This window comes from Saccopteryx leptura, chromosome 7, assembly GCF_036850995.1.
Source record: "Saccopteryx leptura isolate mSacLep1 chromosome 7, mSacLep1_pri_phased_curated, whole genome shotgun sequence".
NCBI classification, from domain to species: Eukaryota; Metazoa; Chordata; class Mammalia; order Chiroptera; family Emballonuridae; genus Saccopteryx; species Saccopteryx leptura.
Window position 1 is genome coordinate 47,622,566 of NC_089509.1, and position 22,047 is coordinate 47,644,612.

Genomic DNA, 22,047 nt, shown 5'->3' on the forward strand with positions numbered 1-22,047 from the left:
TCTCAGGGAAGGCTTTATCCACAGTGACGTAGAAAACCGGAGTCTTCCACGAACACAGACTCAGTCACTCATTCGCCACTTGCTGAGCTTCTGTCATGAGCCAGGTTCTAGGATATGGTCGTGAAGTTTCCTCAGGGACAGCACTCTCCAACTGTACTTTTTGTGATGATAGCAATGCTCTGCATCTGATATCTACAATATTGTTCTGTAGACCATGGAGACACAGGAGGTTTCTACATGGGAAATTGACATGATCAGATTTGTCTTGTAGAAGTTGTCTCTGTGACAGTGGGAACAAAGGCTTGAAGCTGAATGGTGATACTAGATGCCCGTTTTGCATATTTCACAATGGCAAAAAAGAAGTGGGAGCAACAAGATTTTCTATTACTTTTCATTGACCAATGTCTCCTTGATAGAGTTAGGAAACAACTGCTGGTTCTTCTCTTCTCCCGGCAGTAGAGAGTGCATGATGATGAGAAAATCCTAAGGAAATCTCCTGGGCTTGCTTTAGAAGCTGCTCCATGAAGAACTGAAAGGGAAGGGGTGAGCTTCTCTCTGGCCCTCAGGGCATCGCCGTCTTCGGCTTGCTATGTTTCTGTAGAGGACAGAGGCTGTGGCCACTCCCGGATCTGTGAGGGTGTTTGGCCTGGGCTGCCTGACCACCACACAGCACTTCCTCCTGAGGGGTGATGTGAGCCTATATGGCTGGAGTGGGAGGCCTGATTTCAGAAAACGGTAGTGGAAAGAGTGCCGGGTTGAGAAATCTAGAAACTCTGGGAGTTTGTGTTCTGTGACCTTTGAGGCCCCTCCCTCTATAATGCTCCATGCCTGGATTGGTTCATCTGGCTGTAGATCATGGGAGGCGGGGAAAGTCTACCTGCAACTGCAAAGAATCCAGTTAGGGAGGGGGAAAAATCACTCTGGGCAATCCGTGCTGAGAAAGATGTCGATGAAAATCCCCCAGGTTTTGGCTTCATGGATGCTTCCAACATTCATTTAAGAAATCGATTCTGGCGACCCGGTGTAGCTCTTTTTAAATTCTGTGGTAACCGCAGAGATGGCAAGCTGCCCATAAGTTTCTAATTGATGGGAACAGTTACTGGCAGAGCGTTGCCTTTGCGATTGTAGTCATTATGCCTTTTTTTTTTTTTTTCAAAATGAACTTTATAATGTTCAACTAAAACCCTAGGAAAAAATCTCATAGAACATTTTTTGTTTTTCAGCTTTTGCTGTCCATTTCAGTTAATTCTTTGTTTTGTTTTGTTTTGTTTTGTTTTGTTTTGTTTAGTGTGGTGTGGTTCAGCAATATGAAGGCAGTAACTATTACTAATTCAAAAAAAAGGGATACAAATAGGAACGTTTTCATTTGAAGCATTTCTTAAAAGAAGCCTGAATCCAAAATTCTGACTGTATTCTTATCAAATCCTTTTGACAATGTTGAAAAAATCTTCTGGGAGAAATTTAATAAACATTTCTTGGAAGGACAGCGTGAAGTGCAAACATCAGGGTTCTTCGACAAAAATCTGTCTCAGACTTGATTTCTGAACAACGCTGTTGTGTACTCCGATTCAGCATTTGGAGTTCTAATTTTAAAAATCCCAAACTGCTCCTGGATTCGCCCCCTTCATGACCAAGCACCCTGATAGTATTCATGTCCTTGCCTGGAAGAATCACTTCTTTCTATGATAGAAACTGGAATCTGAAATCAATGAACACAGACAAAATAATAGCACTGTAACCTCTGACTTTATTTATTTTTTCATTAAAATAAACAGGTGATAAAATACTGTGCCCAAAGCATAAACAATGGCTCCCTGTCCTCTTCTTTCACAGAGTAACAGAAAAGGTAAACAATTTTTCCGTTGAACTCCTGAGTTTTCCTAATTTTTGGCCAGCCATTTGAAAAACATTCATTCGTTTGTTTATACCAGCATTTAACAGCATAAAGAGTAAAACAGGCAAACAGTCTGAGGCATTTATCTGAAGTGTTCAGATTGTGATATAGGCTTCTCTCAGCATCGTTTTCAGTCTGGCAAAGAGAAACATTGCTTTAAGAAGTGGGTCATGTGGGTGTATAAGTGCTTCGTGGACAGGCCAGGTAAGCCATGGTTCTGGTCAGAGTACCACTGCAACACAAAAGGAAGACACCTGCTTTATTCCTGCAGCCAAACAGCACATCGAACTTAGACATTTTTATGCTTTCAGGACCTGGTTAACTTTTCTAATATTATACTTGAAATTCCACTTAAGAACACTCAAAAAGACAAATGTAAACATTTGGAGCAGGAAGATTTAAAGCTCTTCTAACATTCATTACTGTTTATGTACTTTAAATGATTTTTTAGATCTCGTGAGCTAAGCTTTCCCAGTAGCCAATGTTCTGGGAGATCAGGAGGTGGGCACAGGTTCTAGCACTTGAATGCTGGGTCTGTTATTCTGCTCTTCTGAGTCTGGTTGACGTCCTTTGTAAAATGACTGGGCTAAGTTTCACTTTCCCTAAGGTTCCTTATAGCTCAAACTTTCCACGAGGTTTTTAGTCTCTGACTCTAATTCCTCTCTATTGCAGAAAATCCATAACACATATAACCATAAACATCCTTTATAGGAGTTGAAAATAGTATCATAAAAAAAAGGAATCTGGTGTCATAGATTTAAACTGTTGTTGGAGAGATGCTAGTAAGATTATTGTTTTCACTGACTAAAGGTGGCTAGTGGTCAAGATATAATACTGTAGAGTTATAAGTTCAATTTTCTTTGGAGGGGTCCGCAACTTAAAAAACGACCAGAAAAAAAAATCTCATTTTACTCTTTGTACATTATTTGAAAAAAACAAGTTTCAAGAAAGTGGGGGTTCACTTTTCTGGATTCTTGTTCAATGTAAGCAAGTGAGGAAGAATTTATGCTTCCTGAGGAGGGGGAAAGATGGGTATTAGATTGTCACACTTGCCTTGGCTTTTGCTTTATTTTCCTCTGTTTTCATTTCCCCTTCCTCATGCCACCTGGGTTTAACAGTTAGCTCATTCATTCATTCCCTCTGTAAAAATAGGAGCTCCCGTAGTGCGCCAAGCATGTGGTGGGAGCGGAGGACAGAGAGAAGAAAAGTTTCTCTAACAGAGTGGAGCTGCAGACTTCAGGAAGCCAGCCGCTGGAGTCTCTCATAACGTCCTGCAATTGCTTCTTATGGAATAAACATAATCTTCTAGCTGCTTTGGAACTCCCGAGTTTTGTAAGGACTCATTGGCACACAGGATCACAGAACTGTTGGGTGTATGAGCTAGAAGATCATCTAAGTTTGTGGATGCTTTATGGATGTCTCACCTGAGATCACCAGAGGGGCTGTGACTTGCCTGGTGTCCTTCACGGGGTTGATGATAGATCAAAGTTCACTTGCTAATGTTATGCCTACTCTACTCTTTAGTCTCTTTATCAGATGTTAGTAAATAGAAAAAAAATTTTTAATTTAATTCCTCCTTTAAGTTTAGGGGTCTAAGGCCATGAACACAAGTAAAAAGGAAATTACGTACCATTGCCTGGAAATCCACTTGCGCATTAACCAGAGCTTTAGCAATCTGTGCTGAGTTTTGAAAGTGCACATTATCTGCAACAAAGAGAGAGAGTTAAAGTGCTGTTAAATACCAGAAAGCATAGAGTGACAATGTACTGCCTGGAAATGAACACCAACGATTATCTAGTCATGCCGTTGACATTGTCAGCAGTGCGTAATCACACTCATTTATGGAAATGTCCCTGACTCTTAGGTACTGACCCTGAGCACAGGCAAAGGAGGATGCTTAATGTTTCTTAAACAAAGTGATGCTGGCTCAGTATTTTTATGTGTAAGAGTCTTGCTTAAACCTCACCATCTGCTGTTCCGTGGATGAGAAGATAGTCTACATTTCTGAAATATTCTGCTCTTGCCATCACAGTTGAATTCTGGAAAAGAGGAAAAATTAACATTTTAGTTGCTGCAAGTTCTAATAGAAAACTAGCTAAATCATTGTGCAATGGACTTAGCACCAATACTGAAATTATGTATTGCTTTGGTTGATAAATATTTAAGAGTCAGAGCAACACATTTTCTTCATCATTTGCATTACTTCCATCTGATTCTTGGTTTGAAAAACTGAAAGTTTATGTGTCATATGTTACATATGAGTGAGACCTTAGGCATAAATGATGCCTGCTCAAGCTGTGTAGGGGTTGGGGGTAGGGAGGAGGATGGGGGAAGAAAGAATAAAATCCAAAAGAAGTAAATTCCTTTCTAACGAGGTGTTTTGCAGCTAACAAAAGATCATCATATTTGCTTGAGGACCCAGTAAAGGTGAAAACTATGAATGACAGTTTTAACATTATTTTGCATATTTGTAATAAATTAATGACCTAAATAAAACAAAAAAAAAATCTTACTTTATAGTGCTTGAGATTATCATCCTTTGTTGGGAGACCCATGAACCGCTCCGTATAGATAGATGCTATAAAATATATAAGAATATGTGTTTGCATATAGTATGTATCATTTCATTAACCAATGAGACCCCCTGGTGTGATGATGGCTCCTTGCTTCTCCCACTTAGCTGATGAGGAGGGCTCATGTTTTCCTTCACTGTAATGCTCACCCAAGACTACTGCTCTGCAGTTTGCCTCCACAGGGAGGAGATTATGGAAATGCAAACATCTATCATTAGAAAGGGTTGATGTTTAGCTTTTTCACTTCTACCCAAAGTGCGTCAGTTGAGGGGATGTTGAGACAGGAATGGCCCCATGGAATGACCTCAGTATATTTTAAAAGAAATCACAAATGCAGCCACCTGTATTACTTTCCTTAGTGTCTTAATTAATCTGGAATGGAAATATGTCTCCTAAATCCTCTCCTCCCAACACACAAATACATTTTTTATTGAATAAAGATTCCTTACAAATCACAATTGTCTCATTTCCACCCCAACACAGGGAAGAGGATCTGATGAAAGCTAAATTTGTACAATTGTTAGAGCTAATTCCAAATAATCATCCTGCATTGGTATTAATAATCATAAAAAGAAGGCACTTGGGGAAGGTGTATGTCTCAAATACATATCCATTGCTCTGATTTCTAAAACAATAAAGCTGGAAGCTGCACATTGTGGTGTGGAGGTGAATTACGTGGCCTTCATCTGACTTTGCATCGATGTGCCTTCAAGCCAGCTGTGCAGCTATTGTGTGCCTGCAGAAACAGGTGGCCCTGATTTTAAAGGTTTGGTTCAGCCAGAAGAATGAGGTTTCTGGAGAGGATATGATATACTGGGTTTCAAAAAAGTCCCTCCTCACTCTAAAATGTCTTTGATTGTTACAACAGGATTATAATAAGTCATATAAATAAACCTTGTTTATACATTGCATTTCCCCCAGTGATACTGGGGTGAATTTTACTGCATAATTTATTTTCCTAACAACCTCAAATATAGAGTAATTATGTGTTAAATGTTTTTGCAGCAACATTTCTGAAATGTTTCCATACCGTAATATTCCCAGCTGGAGACTGGAGCTACTGCTATACCACATTTGAAAAGACCAGTTCCGGATGCAAGGGCCAATGATGAAACATAACCACCGTAGGACTGTAGAGACATTGTTACGAGTTAGTCCCACATTTACTTTCATAAACCCTCCTCTATATTTTTATAGCAGCTTTACTCACAATAAATGCTGACGGGAACTGGGGAACACGGATAGGGAAGATTAACTGTCTACCTTAATACCCTTAGCAACAACTTTCATCAGACATAACAGTAATTTCGTGCTTGATGATAAGAACATGGTAGCAGCAATTTAAGAGATGGATATAATTGCAATATTTCTGCAAAATTTTCGCCTTTCTTTCATCTTTTATATTTTTTCAACCAGGGCCTTGCTACAGCAAAAACAGGATTTTACTTGAAAGAAATGCACTATAAAAGAAGATTATTCTCAAAATATAAATGAAAGTTACTTCCCATAGTTTGCGAAAATCCTGTGAGGCAGAACTTGTTTCTGTGTATTTACTTATTTTCATAACAGAACAGCAAGGGAAGGATGTAAGAACCTCCTAGATAGTTTAAGACATGGCGAGGATTGTGTATATGTTGTGTTACTCATTCTGTTTGAAGGATTTCTGGTAAGGCAGTTCAAAAAGTAAAAAGCAATTGGGGTTATGTTTTACTTTATATACCTTCCCACAAATTTAATAGAAAAACAAAGAAATGCACAAGAAAATGCAAATTTCAGAGTCAAGAGCACATTTAGCTTCCGTCACTTTTCTTCCTTTAGATTCAATAGGTAATTCAGAAATGTGATGCTATTAACAGAAGGTGTCTGAATGTCACTTGGAAATCTGAACCTTTTTCTACAAATAAAGAAAGAACAAGAGCTTCATAACCAGGCTGCATCTCTCCCGGGACGGCATATCTAATATGTATGCACATGCTGGGAGAAAGGTATTTTCTAGAAACATGAATTAAGCAGTTTCCTGGGACATAAATTCTCCCCACTCCAAAATGGATGAGCTAGATTAGGAATTAATTTTGGTGTTTATTCTTGCCCTAACGCTGGGGCATCCTTATAAGTCATAAGAAGACAGTGTGACTCTTAACTAAAGATGTACCTTGTTTTTAAAATATTATTACCACAAATTTCTGGAAATCATTTCCTTGAGGTCAGGAGAGATCATATCACATCTTGGTATAAAAACGTCAGTCTTTAGAGAGGGTGAAAGAGTGAGAGTGAGAGCTCTGTGGCACAAGGAAGATAGAAGGACAGACAGATGGATGGATGGATGGACGAACGAAGGTGACAACAGCACAAGTTCAGTGACACAGGACAAATTTTAATCCATAAAATACATACAGTGGGAGAATAAGCTAAATGATCCTGCTGAATTTAATAGTTAAAGAAAAAATTCTCTACCTAGTTTACAGTTTTATGTTTCCATCTCTGGAGTTTTATTGAGGACCCTTGAATCTAAAACACAGAATAAAAGAAGCAGTTCTGATTAGATTATGCCATGGGCTCTTTTTGTTATACATGGAGAAAAACTAAAGCATATTTTAATAGGGGAAAATATATTTTAAAAACAGAAGGACCATTTGGGCTTCAAAATCATTTGGGTGGAAATGTACCATTGAAACCTTTATATAATCTTATCAATCAATGTTACCCCAATAAATTTAATTTAAAAATAAAATAAAACAAAGCACCAGAAAAATATATTAAAGAATATTCTTTTTTTAAAAAAAAAATAAATAGTAAAATAAAGTAATTTTGGTAAGTAAAAATTTTCTAGCAGGTTCAAACTTTCACCTATAATACCAAAATAATTTGTTTTGATGAGCAGGTTAGCAGCAAATATTACTGAAACAGGTGATCTTTTTTTCTTTCTTAATTTTAGGTTGAAATAATAGAGTGTTAGGCAAATAAGTTTGTAAAATTTGTGTTATTTGATTTTGCTCACTTTTATTGTTAAAAATGGCCGCTGCCCAGATATGTGATCTGTGAAACTGCTGATTACTTGTTTGGGAAGGGGCTTTGTTATGCTAATGTTGCTGGAGGAGGGGTTTCGCGCTAAAAAGTTTTAAGAAGAAGGAGGAAAGAGGAAGCCATGTTTTGCAGAGTTTGTGCAGAGAGAAGGAGATGGGGAACCAGAGGGGACTGAGGCTGGTGGGGGGCCTTTGATTCTAGGAAAACTCGAAGAAGATTCTCCTGGCTGTAGAACCGGAGAACGTGTAGTGGGTTTTGGTGCCCTGTGTGTTTTTACTCGCCTGCTGGGTGCGAGGCTAGAATAAAGAAATGGCGCACCAGTTTTTGGCTCCGTAGTTTCTCTACCGTCTGTCTGAATCTAATGGGAACCTGCACGTGCCTGTCTGTGATGGCCATGCCCCTGGCTTTACATAGAGTAAACATGAGTCCTTTAGAAAAATTATTAGTGCTTATGGTTTTATTGGAAAAGTGTGTTCACTACTAGTAACTACTCTAGATCCTGCTTCTCCTCTCCTATGTTCTGGAACAGGAAAGAGAATGGAGTGAGATTAAAATTGCAAGCTTTTGCAAAATAATAAAATTGACTTTGAAAACTCCTTTCAAAGTCTTAGAAATTCTTACACTGTATCTACTCGGGAATTAGGTAAGAGTGCTGTATCTAAATAAAATCTTCATGTTTTTAGGGTGAATACAAACTGTCTCTAAGAATTTCTAAGAACAAAGCTACTATAGCATCAGAACAACAAAAGAAGTTATACTTCAAATTCTCAGTCAGCTGAACAAAGCTATTCCTATTGTAGAAATAAAGAGGAAAAAAAGCACCAGAGTTAACTTTCTTCTGCTTTCTCATGGGTGGGGCTCTAAGGCAGAGTGGGTGGCTGCCGCAAGGAAAGAACCCACGGAGCAGATTGGCCATGAGAATTCTAGAATTTTGTCCTTTGCACTTAGACGCCTTGCCATTTTGCTTAAATGAAGGATATCTTTAAAAACATTTTTAGAAGGGCACAGAATTTTGAGGGGTGTATGGAATGTACTTATGTGAGCTATAATGCACAGTGGGACATTTTACCTACAGGCAATAATAATGAGCTGATGCTTGTGTGGCCAAGGTTATTGCAAAGGTTTTTGTGGTCCCACACAATCTATCTCCCTTCTCCCACCTCACACCACCCCTTGTTAACTGGCCATCTTGATATTCTCTGATCTAGCCCCAGGATTTATGTAAATGACACCATCCTCTGCCAGAAGGCTCTTTCAAATGGGTATGGTTTACTTTCTCCCCATTTCAAGTCTTCACCCAGCATACCATGCTCCTGTCTTATCTCGTGTTAATCCATAGCGTTCAACATCGTTTAACATTCTAAACATTTTACTTATTTATCTTGCTTACTGTCTTACTACCCACTATACCCAACTCCATAATGGTAGATATTTTTGTCTATTTTTTTTTTTTTTTTACAGAGACAGAGAGAGAGTCAGAGAGAGGGATAGATAGGGAAAGACAGACAGGAACAGAGAGAGATGAGAAGCATCAATCATCAATTTTTTCATTGCGACACCTTAGTTGTTCATTGATTGCTTTCTCATATGTGCCTTGACCGTGGGGCTATAGCAGACTGGGTAACCCCTTGCTCAAGCCAGCGACCTTGGGTCCAAGCTGGTGAGCTTTGCTCAAACCAGATGAGCCCGCACTCAAGCTGGCAACCTCGGGGTCTCGAACCTGGGTCCTCCACATCCCAGTTCAATACTCTATCTACTGCACCACTGCCTGGTCAGGCTATTTTGTTAATGAATATATCCCCAGTACTGGAAATATGACCTGAAACACAATAGGAATAAAAAGAATATTTGTTTAATATATCACTTGCCTATTAACTCATCTAACTGTACAGTAACTTGGCAAGGAAATTCTTGCTGAATTTCATGATGAAGAAATTGAAGCTCAGAGTAAACTTAGAGTAGTTACATAGTCAGTAAGCAGCAGAGCTGGGACTGAACCCCAGGACACCTGGCTCCACAGCCCATACCATATCTTCTACATCCTTACACTAGAGCAAGTGCTTTGAGGAGAGTTATGTTTGGAATCTAATATAGTCTAATTAGAGGTGCATTTGTCCTACTTTTACATCGTTGATCACACATAGCAATTCAAATTGCTTATAATTAGTCACTGGAAGAGAAAGAAACTAAGATTAAATCATGAACTAATGCTTATTCAACACCACCTGGCTAGGCCTATATTAACAAAGCAAAGCCCATAAATGAGGTTGTTATTCTAATAATTTAGGCAAAACCCCCACTGTTCTTCAGTCATCAGAAAATAACTGCGTCAATTTTTCTTTGCATAAACCAGGGTTTTGCAACCTCAGTGTTGTTGACATTTTAGCTAGATATTCTTTTTTGTGGGATCTGTGCTGTGTATTGTAAGGATATTTAACAGCATCTCTGGGCCTCTCTTCACTAGATGTGAGTTGTAGCACCCCAGTTGTAACAACCAAAAATCTCTCTAGACACTGCCAAATGTCCTCTGAGGGACAAAACTGCCCAGTTAAATGTCACAACAGACATTTCCTAGGCATGGTACTGGGGACATAGTAGATATCTATCAAGCAGCTTAAAAGAGGACTAATGGACTTGGGTTTGTGTGAGACAGGAAAAACAGAAGAGTGAGACAAAAATTCCTCCTCTCCTCTTCTTAATCTGGACAGTAGAGGAAAATAGGATTTGCAGCTTATTGACCAACTGACTTGAAAAAATGTGTGGTTAGCTATAGTGTATTTCTCAGACCACTAACATACCTACCTACCACTTCATGGAATGACATACTTGCTTTCCAAATATAGAACACAATAATAGCTAAATAGCCTTCATGGTCATTCTCAATGTCTTCCTTTTTCTCCCCTCCAATTTCCCATAGGTCTCTGCCTATTAAACTACAGAAGAGCACGCAGAGCTATAACCCCTTCCCACTGCCTACTTCACTGCCTAAATCAAGCTCTTGGTATTTGTTGCCAGTATCACCAGTCTCCTAAGTCCTTGGTGTACTTCCTTCTGCACCTTAGGCCACCCTTTACTTTGCAGACAAGAGTATCTTTCTAAGACACCAATTCCACTTTCTATTGAGTTCAAGAGTGCTCTCAAAGAGGTACCCCTAGAATCAAATACTTTTTGGCAATACTGTATTAAATAAAATTTAACAGGATTCTCTACTGTTCCTTCAAATAGTCTATACACTATTATATATAATTTTTTATTTACCAAATTATTAGACCACAGAACATTTTCTTTAAAAATTTCTTGGCACTAATAGAACACATTTGGTGAAATATTGACTTATAGAATTAAATTCAGGTTAAACAACATTATAGATGTGTGACATGGCCAAATATTATTGCTAAACAATTGAGAAACAAAGCTAAAAAAAGGCAAAGCCATTCCCTTGAGTAGCTTACATTCTTATGGTAGAAACCAATAGACAGACAAGGTCAAACACTGTAATTCCTAGAAGAGCAGTATTAAGAGCTATTGGAGCACAAAAAGGTCATTTCTGAGTTAGGTCTTTAAAAACATGTAGGGATTTTCCATTGTAGAATGAGGAATAGGTGGAGAATGGAAGAAGAGGCTAGTCATTGCTAGTGCACAGATCAGGATTTACAAAATCACTGGAACAAGCAAGCACAGACATAAGTCAAATTATTTAGTAAGTGTGGGGAAAAGTGGAGAGAGGTGAGACTGGAAAGCTAGGTTGTGAGCAGCTTGCCAAGAGTCTTGCCTGCAAGGAAATATGTTTGGGCACTAGCTTGAGGTCAGTGTGTGGGACTTCAAAATACATAAACAGAAAAACAATTTGGTAAGAACTGTGTTTTGTAACAATACCTTCTCTAGAAATAGTGGAGCTTATGAGGCCAAAGTAGTGAAGATAGTTAAGAAGCAACTGGAATAGTTAAACTGATAGCACACAACCTGTGGTCCATGGACCAAAAGAATCAGCTTACCTTGGATCTATTAGAAATGCAAACCCTAGAGTTCCACTTGGAACACTGAATTACAACCTCGGGTAGTAGGTCCCTGGTAATTGTGTTTTAACAGGTTCTCGAGGTGATCTTATGCAAGCCCAAACTTAAGAAGCTCTAGCCTAAATAACATATGAAGAAACTTGAACTATGGCAAGTTAGAATCTAATATAGTCTCATTAGAGGTGCATTTGTCCTACTTTTATATCGTTGATCACACATATCAATTCAAATTGCTTATAATTAGACCCTGGTGCCTCTCTTCACTAGGTCAGTGAGGATGATGAGAAGAGAACAGATTTTGATGTCTGCAGATAGAATTGATGGAATTTATTAAACAACAGAATGACTGGAGTCAGAGAGCAAGGAAAGTTGAAAACAGCTCTGAACTTACTAACTTGGGTGGCTAGGTATGAGGTGAGATCCTTAATAAAGATGAAGACTTGTTTTAAAGTAAAGCATAACAAGTTTAGCTTGGGCTAGTGAAGCCTGAGGCTCCTGTAAGACATCTGGAAAAGGTGATCAGTAGGTATTTGAAAGGTGGAACTCAGAAGAAAAGTGTGGGCTAGGGGCAGCAATCTGGCAGTCATCATTATCTTTGCAACCACATGAGTTTCCCCAAAGAAATAAAGAACAATAGGAATCAAGGCCAGACCCAGAGAAACCCTGACACTTAAAGAATGAATGGAGTGTAATATCCATAGAGACATAGAAAAATGAGAAAAGAAAGGTGTCACAGAGCCATAAACAAAGCCCATTCTACTTTGTGTGTCCTGTCCTCTGGTTACCTATCTACCCTGACTCATGTACACTTTCTTTATCATATGCCTTATATTTCTGAAAGTTCAGGCACTCCTAACCAATCCAGAGTTTGTCACACACACCATACTGTTTGTTACTTAGGACCTGGGCAGTGTTGTCCTCATTCTTCCCGGAATGCCACTTAACTAACCTCCCTTCACCAAGTTCAAGTGCTACCTTATTTCTGAACCTCCGCTTAGCTCTCACAGCCAGAATTAGCCACTTTTCTCCCTGGTGGTCTCCACGAGTTATATCTCTCTTAACACTTGGAACATTTCCTAAGTAATTCTTTTTTCTGTCTGTTTTCTCTACTAGAGGCCCAGGGAAATAACTCACCTTTTCATTCCCTAAAGAACTTAATGGAAGACCTAGTTAAGATCCACTAAAATTTTTATACATGGAAAAAAGAATGAATGGGTTGATGATAAGATAGATGGATTGATAAATATGGGTTGGTCTTGAACTCAAAGAACTGATAAAAAAAAAAGAAAAGAAAAAGGAAGTAGTATTAAAGTCTTTTTCTTTCAGGACCTCCCAGGTCTTCCTGCTGATTTAGGGCTTCTCATGTGTTGTATCTGTTAACAGTTCAGTCATTTCTTCTCTCACACATGCTCCCATGGTTTACCTCACAATCACTGCCATGTTGGAAAGTAAGCAATAAAGGGGGCTAATATACTGTTTCTTCCACAAGCATTTGAACAGACATGGTAAGAATCTCTTATTGAAGATTTTCAGATTGATATGGATGTATTTTGGGGTGATGAGTAGTTTCTTAAATCATCCTATATGGTGATCTCTACCAAGCTAATACTGAGTATGTTGCAGAAATGAAATTAAAAGTTCTATTTTATAGTTATTTCAAAGCCTACAATAAAAGTAAAATTCTAAGAGAAATGCTAATGATTATATGTAACTGTTCAGCTTGAAATGTAAATTTTTCAAGGATTTACTTTAGGAAACTTCATTAAAATGGATGGCAGGAAAGGTCTTATCTGAAATATTTCACCATAAAATATTTTATTTATTTCCACACTTTGAATCCTATTCTGTTGAAATACTTATCATTTGATAGTTTTATGAAGAACCAAAGGGCCTGAAGTAACAACTTTTCACAATTTCCTAACAGCTCTTCTAGTCACTGAGCTGAGACTTGAGCGGAATTCTGCAGATTTCCTCCTTTACTATTGGGTTTCATTCTCTCCATCTTGTGGATGACACTGTGCTCACAGAAAACAGCCAAGAAAAACTCCCAAACACCCAAACTGACTTGCAAACGTACAAATTCAGACCAAAAATGAAACATAATATTTCTTGAAAGGTAATTATCGTAATTTATAGTGGGCAAATTTAAATCCTTTCCAATGTTTCTCTAAACTTTTCAGTGACTTCATTACCCATGACCAATAATTTTTGCTACTTCCTTTTAGTGTATATTTTAAAGACCCGCACAGTTCCTCAAACATGAGATTATTGCCACTACCTATACCTAAGAAACTAAATAATACATTTCTCTCTAATTAGCACAAATTAACATCAGGTCTGGTTAAAAAAAAGTTGATTAATCCTCTGCTCCAAAATCAAGCAAGATATGACTGGGATAGGAAAAATACTAGGGAATTTATATTCTAAAAGTTTCTGTAAACACTTATAGCCATCACTTTGAAGTCCAGCTTATTAAAATGGACTGTTTTCATTAACAGATTAAATTATGTTGCAATATTAGCATTTCATGAGAAACCTTATAAGCGAACAGTTTAGAAAATGATGATTGCTGAACTGAGTAACAGGCATAAAACATAAAACAACTCACCCAGCCCCATATGGCTATTCTTGTTTCATCAATGAACCCCATTTCTATGAATTTTCTAAAGTAAAAGAAAACAAATTTTTAGAATTTTAAGTGTGTACACATGACATTTACTTCATTACACAACCATATTTAATCCAAAAACTTAATAGAAATGCTACATTTTCTTTGTTTAAACACATGCATAATCAGGCTGCATTTACAAATAATTAAAAGAATATTATCATGTTTTCTGCAAAGGATAAAAGGATCCTCTAGACTCTACTGAACATCTGTTGAGTAGTACTTTCCAAGGTTTAAAGGCCTCATATCCTAATTGTGTGGGTGAGTTACCTGGGACTCAGAGAGATCAAGAGAGAGGCTCACAGTAAAACAAGAGGAAACAGCACCTTGATGAGGACCATATTTCAAAATCCCTGGCTTTTGATAAAGAAGTTTTTGTTGTTCCTATTTTAAATTTTATTAATTTCTCATGACCTCTTCTGCTCAGATGTTAATGGTAGTCACCATTGACATTTGTGTCACATCCATCCATGGAAAATATCCATTCCCTCTCCCATTTCATACTTAAGTACCCTCAGTTTATCATGATATGTATCTTTTAGGATATGGACATGATTCAATTGAACTCCATCACATAAGAGCTTCCATTTGGAAACTCTCCTTAGGAGCAACTTTTAAAGGTCATGGAAAGCCTTCAAAAATGTAACTTTTCAAGTTTTAAAAGAGTCTTTTAGGCCAATTTATTCTATGCTGCTGTGACAACTGGTGTTCAGGGGCAATTGTGATTTATTTGGGGAAGCGTTTAATAAAAACTCAAGAAACTCTCAGAAAAACAGAAGCAGTGGAAGCAAGAAGCAAACTGAAAGCAAACCGGAAGGGCCGTGGCAGAGGCCAGGGTACAACAGTGATGGGTGGGAGGGGAGGAAACGGTGACACACACGGCCCTGGGAAAATACAATGTCTTTGTTCCTCTCAGGTACGTTAATGCTTTTTCTGATTCTTCTCCTAAAGCAAGATGAAATGATTTTCATTTGTCGAAAAACTGAGTTTTTTTACGGTGACCGTTTTGCATGGTGCATTGATTCGACGTGTACATCTCCAGTGCACAGAGGAGTTGGGCAAATGCCCGGGACAAACAGATGGGAAGAAGCCCCGTCAGTCACAGCTTACCCAACATGAATTGTGAGGGACACTGAGGAGCATACAGGGAAGAAATGCAGCAGCAAATGGAAAGTGGCTACCTGTGTAGATGCCGTTCCTGGTAAAGTTGAGAAAATGAGTAGCAAATTGTGGCATTCGGGCAATTCTTCCCACAAACTTCAAAAGCCAAATGAAAGAAGACAAGGTTCACTTCCTTTGTTAAAAAAGTAAGCTTGCCACTAGTGTTTGAAGACGGTTCTGAGCCATAAAACCAATCGTGATTTTTATGATCTCCCAGAAGCTAGCAATCATGTTGCCTTGCATCTGGGGTAAGAGCAAATAACAGGTGATTCATGGAAACAGGAAATTCTCAACAGTTCCCTTCCTAGGTTTGTTCCGAAACGATGACATTTACAGGAAATGATAGTGCAATAGTTAACATGGAAATGAAACATTAACACTTAATGTGGCAGGCCTAGGTTAAAGGTTACCTAGATATTCTTAGCACTTTGAAAGCAGTAAGGCTCTATAAAATTTACCTCCAAATTCTGAAGAGCTTCCAAGAGGCTTATCAGAAATACTGTTGATAATGTGGTTAAATCAACAAAACGTTAGTAACAAATGAAAAAGATGTTTTCTAATTTTGGATGCTGGACTGAACTTTACAACTTTTCTCTCATAAAAATGGCCCTGGACCAAAGGTCAATTTAGAATTCTAGTGATCAATTATTATTCTATTTTGGAAATCTTCTTATACCATGTATGTTACATATATTTTTAACGTACAATTCTACCTTCTCACTAACCCTCAAGTTACATTAAATTTCAGAATTATGAGATGTAAAATATTCCAAACATACCCCAAACGAGCAGACTTGACTCTGTAACTACTGGAGTTTTGTGGATCTCACATACGCAACATTTGCAAAGAAGCCCGAAGAAAGCAGGTCCCAGTTTCACGTATTCTTTGACCTCACAAGCACCTCCTTTGAAGGATTTCTTTTGTCTAGTCAAAACTTGTGAGGTTGTGTGGTTTCTTTTTAATTTTCCCTACTTTTCTTTATTTAAACTTACTTATTAACTCTGACTCATACTTACTATTGTTTCTAAACATATATATTGGATTTTACTTTGGTAAGTAAAAAACTTACCCAGATTGAATTTTATGAGATTCATGGTGACAAATTTCATTCTTTTGGGGGAAGTAATTTGAGAGCTACCACAGAAGACTTACAGTCCTAATTCTCTGTGTAAGACATTCAGTGTCAGATTCCTACAACCCTTTTTGAGGAGATACGTGGTTGAATTATTCTCAGGATTATCATTGTAAATCTATCCTTTTCCGCTTTTGTTTTCTCAAAGCATTGGATTTCAAGACTTCCTTTTTGCTTCTGCAGAGTGATGGTGTCAAGCAACACCCAGGCCAGCCCCAACTGGCATCTGCACTGCTGCACCTGTCCTTTGTGGGGGCTGTGCAGTCACCCCTTGTTCAGTAGGATATTGACTGGAAGTTTAATCAAACAGCAATGCCATCCCTTTAAAATGTAGGCAGTTTATCCACTTCACAAAGATTGTACATACATTGAAAATAGAGATTTTAAACTGCACAGTTTTATACAGTGTATTGCCATGGCATGTATTACTATCTGATCCTGTTGAATGGCTGAGTAAATGATTGAACATATGCCTGATCTATAGCGGGAGGCATTCTTTGGATTCCATTCTAAAAATGGCTCATTGAAGGTAAAGGTAGTCAGTTATCGACCCTGGCCCATCTTCAATCCTAAATGCCAAAGAGATTTATGCTATTGTGAAAATTGGTAGACTTTTTAGTTTGCTGTGCTATGTGTTGAACATCAGAAATAACAATTTTTGTTAAGATTTATACATGGGTTTCAGATTTAAATTTTCATTTCATCCAAGGAACACACTAAAGAGCTATGTGTTTTATTCCTTGAGGTATCTTAAATTTAAGTGCTGCAATTTTGTGGCAAATAAGTGCACAAAAACATAATGCTCTATTTTGTTATTAGTAGGTGATAACATGATGATCATGAGATTGTTTTCTAACCAATGCTAAGACAGACCACTTTTTAGCTCTATTAATTTCGGAAAATATCTAATTGAATTACAAATGAGGCATCATTTACATCTCTATCTTTTGACAGAGTCTCAGGATTACATGTCCTTGGTGTTTATTGCACGGTTTAAATACAAATAGATTTAACCGGTAGTGCAAAAATTTTTTTTTAAAGAACTAAGTTCATAATGTTAACAACTGTGTTAATATTCCCATTAAGGTACACTATCGTCTTTATATGAGAAACTGATCTCCTTGTGAAGTCTTTCCCCGATCTACCTCTTCTATTTCTCCCTGTCAGGCAGAAGACTCTCCTGGAGTTAACAGCAGAAAGGTCAGAAATCTGGATTCGTAAAAAAAGATGGAACTTCCTACGTTAGGCATGAAGGAGGTCTACAGATTGTGTAGTGTTGTTTGATAATCCACTTACTGATTTGTAAGATTTTACTCTGATAGTCTGTTTTTAATCAATTTTTTGTGTGTATTACTGTTCACAGAATGGAATAAAAATTTGAAAGCATATGGGTTATGATTACTTTTCTATTTTAAAAAATAATGACTTGTGAGTCTAAACTTTTCTGCTTTGATTACAGTCAAAATACAGAAAAGTGTTGTCCGGGCCTGGCTCCTAGATGTTAAATACAATCTGTGTTGTATATGCTGAATTAAAATTAATAACTATTAATTACATTAATATAATCAAAGTAATGTACTAATAAATTTCTAAATTGCTGTTTGGTGTGAAGCAGTGTTTAACCTTCAAGTGTCATGCACATATGTACATCCACTACTCAGAGTCCAGTCAGCCTGTTAACTTTTACATTTATAAACTACTGTCTTATAACTTCATCTGCTTTCATCATAATAACAGACACCTAACAACTATAGAGAACTATCCAAAAAAATCTGAACAGTTTTTTCAAATAAGCAAAAATATTGGTGGCTATAATTATTTTTTGTTTTAGGAAAAGATGATTGAGCCATAAATTGTGGTTGAGAATGTACTAGGGAAGAATTTGAATTATGAACTTGTTTTTTCTCTAAACATTTTCATAATATAATTTTTATAACAAACAATTAACTTTTTGTCAAGTGAAAATAAGGAAACACTTTCATGATAACACAACCGAGTTTCACTGCTGGCTTAATTACAAATAAATGTTTAACACCTATAAGTATGAGGTTGGGCAAAAGTAGGTTACAGTTGTTTATATGGAAAATAATACAATGACTAATAAATAATAATACAAGAATAAATTCTATGTTTTGCATGCTCACAACTGTAAACCTACTTTTGCCTCACCCTGTATATAATGCTGGGGAAATCTTGACCTATTCCAAAATTTATGAGATAGAATCCACAATGCTTGAACAAATTCAGTTGTTTGGTTTCTACAGACCATCCCTACAGTTATACATATTTTTCTGCTTATTGTGAGCCATGTTAATAAATGAAAGACTATTAGAATGACAAATATCAAAGGAGAGTATTTGCCACTTATCATTATAAATAATTTTTCTACATATTTATCAGCTCTCTTGAATGATTAATTTTTTCTTATATTGGGCAAAAATATCCCTTTAAGATTAATGGTAGCCTTAAAGGCTTTAATCACTGTAAAAAAAAAATAGAAGACTGGATAAAGAAGATATGGCACATATACACCATGGTATACTATTCAGCCATAAGAAATGATGACATCAGATCACTTACAACAAAATGGTGGGATCTTGATAACATTATACGGAGTGAAATAAGTAAATCAGAAAAAAAACAAGAACTACAGGATTCCATACATTGATGGGACATAAAAACGAGACTAAGAGACATGGACAAGAGTGTGTGGTTATGGGGGGCGGGGGGAGGAAAGAAGAGAGAGGGGGAGGGGGAGGGGCACAAAGAAAACTAGATAGAAGGTGACGGAGGACAATCTGACTTTGGGTGATGGGTATGTAACAAAATTGAATGACCAGATAACCTGGACATGTTTTCTTTGAATATATGTACCCTGATTTATTGATGTCACCCCATTAAAATTAATAAAAATTTATTTATTAAAAAAAATTTAATAAATTTAATAAATCTAAATCTAACTTTAGATGAAGTTAGAAAAATAGACATTATAAAAATAGACAAAATAAATTAAGTCATTAAGAATGAGAAACCTAATAGTGACTGTGTGACGTTTGTTGCATGACCATTTCTGTTTGAATGACAGGTGCTCACCTGACAGCTGTGATCTGGTCCTCAACTTCGTAAACACCCAGCTTTCGATATACTGCATACAGGTGCATGTCACCTTGGAAAGCTGTTCCTCGCCCATCCACCAAGGCAATGACTATCCCTTCCTTACTTGCAAGATATGATATCCAACTAATAGCAAATACAGATCTTACACTCTGACTGCAGGGACCTCCATACCTAAAGAAAAGAAAATATAGAATCTCTGATTCCTTGTAAAACTCAACTTCCCATCATGGCCAAGAATTGCCTTAAGTATTTCCCAGTACATTTGTATGATAAAATTTCAATAACAGTGGCATTAGAACTGGCTCAAAATCAAGAGAGGACCAGGCTTTTCCCAGAGGTTTGCTACAAGGAAGTTGTTTTGGGACACAGCCTCTCCTATTCCCCAAAACGGATACATCTAGGGTTGGCATTTCAAGGAATATGTGTGGGTTTTTCGTCATTTCTGCCACCTGCCACTTGCTAAAAGCAGACATAAGATATACTAAAAAAAATGCATGGTGTTTTAAGCAAACTGTGTGTAGGTCAGCACTGATTTTGGGTGTGATTCCACTAAATGTATTCCATTCCCTTATTTCATTTCTAACTCAATTACATAAGATGCTAAGATTATTTACAATAATTTTTTGGCCACAATTTATTTCAAAGGTATTCTGACACATTCGGCAATTTGCCATACAAAGGAAATTCAACACAGCAAATGCAAGTAAGTCCATCTAAAGATCTCAAAACTTCCTCCATCTATTTAAATAGCCATATTTTATTTACTCTTATTAGTGGAAGAATATATAAAAACAGCATCAGTAGGAAATATTACTATGGAGAGTGGTTCATTCTATCTCATAACTGTGTATTTAACATATTTTCAGTAAATACATTTTACAGCAAAGAAAGTATTACATACACTTGAATTAGCAAGGGATACTTCTTTGATTTGTCAAATTGAGGAGGAAGAATCATCTTGTACCATAAGGCTTGAGGGGAAAAAAAGAAAAAAAATCTTTATTCTTCTATACTCATAACATTAATTTTCTTTAATAATACCTATAACAGAAAATCAATTTATCAGTAGTAAACTGTTAAGAATCAAGATGTTTTAAAACTTATTTTTTACATAGTTTTGTCTAATTTATGAATTACTAGAAATCTTGAATGATTGTTTTTCTAGAAATGTAGATTCTAAAATTAAAATTAGATAAGCTTTTTTAAAAAATCAGTCTTGGAACTATAGGAAAGTATAAGATCAACACTATTCATAAACTCGTTAAAGGTATTTTGTGAAACTGTAACTGTTGCTACAGTAAGATTGTTTTAATTAGGATCCTATAGTACAGTAGGATTTGGACTACAATATTTACTCTATCACTTTTTAAAAAGCAAGATAAGTGCTCAACTTCATATCTATAAATGACAAGTTTTTATAAGATCTTACTAATATCATCCACTTCAAGTTTCTTTATTTCCTCTTTAGGCAGCTGGATGTTTTTCAAAGCATTTTCCAGTTCCTTGTTTTCTTCCAGAATTTTAATTTCTTAAAAAAAAAAAAATATTTTTTTTTAATTAGCAGTGTTTCCATAAGGAAATTCCTTTCTAAAAATTTCTTTGGGTTTAATATGGATGAGACTGAAATTATATCAGGATGGCTTAAGGAGTTTTATATTGGCAAACATATTTTTAATCCAGCCTTTCCAGCTGGTTTGAGTTTATAAAGAACAACAATCATTTTCTCCTACACTGATTCTTACTGCATCAAAACACATTTTCAGCAGAATCACAGAAGCAAGAATGTTTATTAAACCATATTTTCTCATCTCCAAATTTTTTTTAATGTGAAGTTATCACCTGAGTTAGGTAACATTGATTTTATCATTCACTAAGAAAAGTAGTAGGAGTAAAATCTATATTTCTGAAACCTCAAATTTAAAATAATTAACAAAGTAGTTATAAAAGTTGTTTAAACGTTAATATAGTGTGTCCGTAAAGTCATGGTGCACTTTTGACTGGTCACAGGAAAGCAACAAAATATGATAGAAATGTGAAATCTGCACCAAATAAAAGGAAAACGCTCCCAGTTTCTGTAGGATGCTGTGGCAGCATGTGCACATGCACAGATGATGACGTAAGACTGTGTATACAGCGGAGCAGACCACGGCCATGCCAGTGGAGATGTAGACGGTACAGAGGAAAGTTCGGTGTGTTCTGTGGCTCGCTAAATTCGAATCCATGACCAAAGTGCAACATGAGTATCGACACATTTATAATGAAGTGCCACCACATAGGAATAACATTACACGGTGGGATAAGCAGTTGAAGGAAACCAGCAGTTTGGTGGAGAAACCCCATTCTGGTAGGCCATCAGTCAGTGACGAGTCTGTAGAGGCTATACGGGATAGCTACCTAAAGAGCCTTAAAAAATCTGTGCATGAGCCCACATGGAACTGCACTGAATAGGTATGAAACCGGA

General features: G+C 36.9%; 1 protein-coding gene across 1 annotated transcript in view; it reads right to left on the reverse strand.

The window, feature by feature from the left end:
• Positions 1–1,757: 1,757 nt before the first annotated feature.
• Positions 1,758–22,047, reverse strand: part of FAP (fibroblast activation protein alpha) — a 75,229-nt gene continuing 54,939 nt past the window's right edge. Inside the window, exons 18-26 of the mRNA XM_066345072.1 lie at positions 21,016–21,114; positions 20,488–20,557; positions 19,563–19,757; positions 14,116–14,170; positions 5,498–5,597; positions 4,408–4,472; positions 3,861–3,933; positions 3,525–3,598; positions 1,758–2,126 (exon numbers count right to left, since the gene is read on the reverse strand). Coding sequence (XP_066201169.1) covers positions 2,025–2,126; positions 3,525–3,598; positions 3,861–3,933; positions 4,408–4,472; positions 5,498–5,597; positions 14,116–14,170; positions 19,563–19,757; positions 20,488–20,557; positions 21,016–21,114 — 833 coding nt within the window. The 3' untranslated portion in view covers positions 1,758–2,024. The remainder of the gene's footprint in view (positions 2,127–3,524; positions 3,599–3,860; positions 3,934–4,407; positions 4,473–5,497; positions 5,598–14,115; positions 14,171–19,562; positions 19,758–20,487; positions 20,558–21,015; positions 21,115–22,047) is intronic.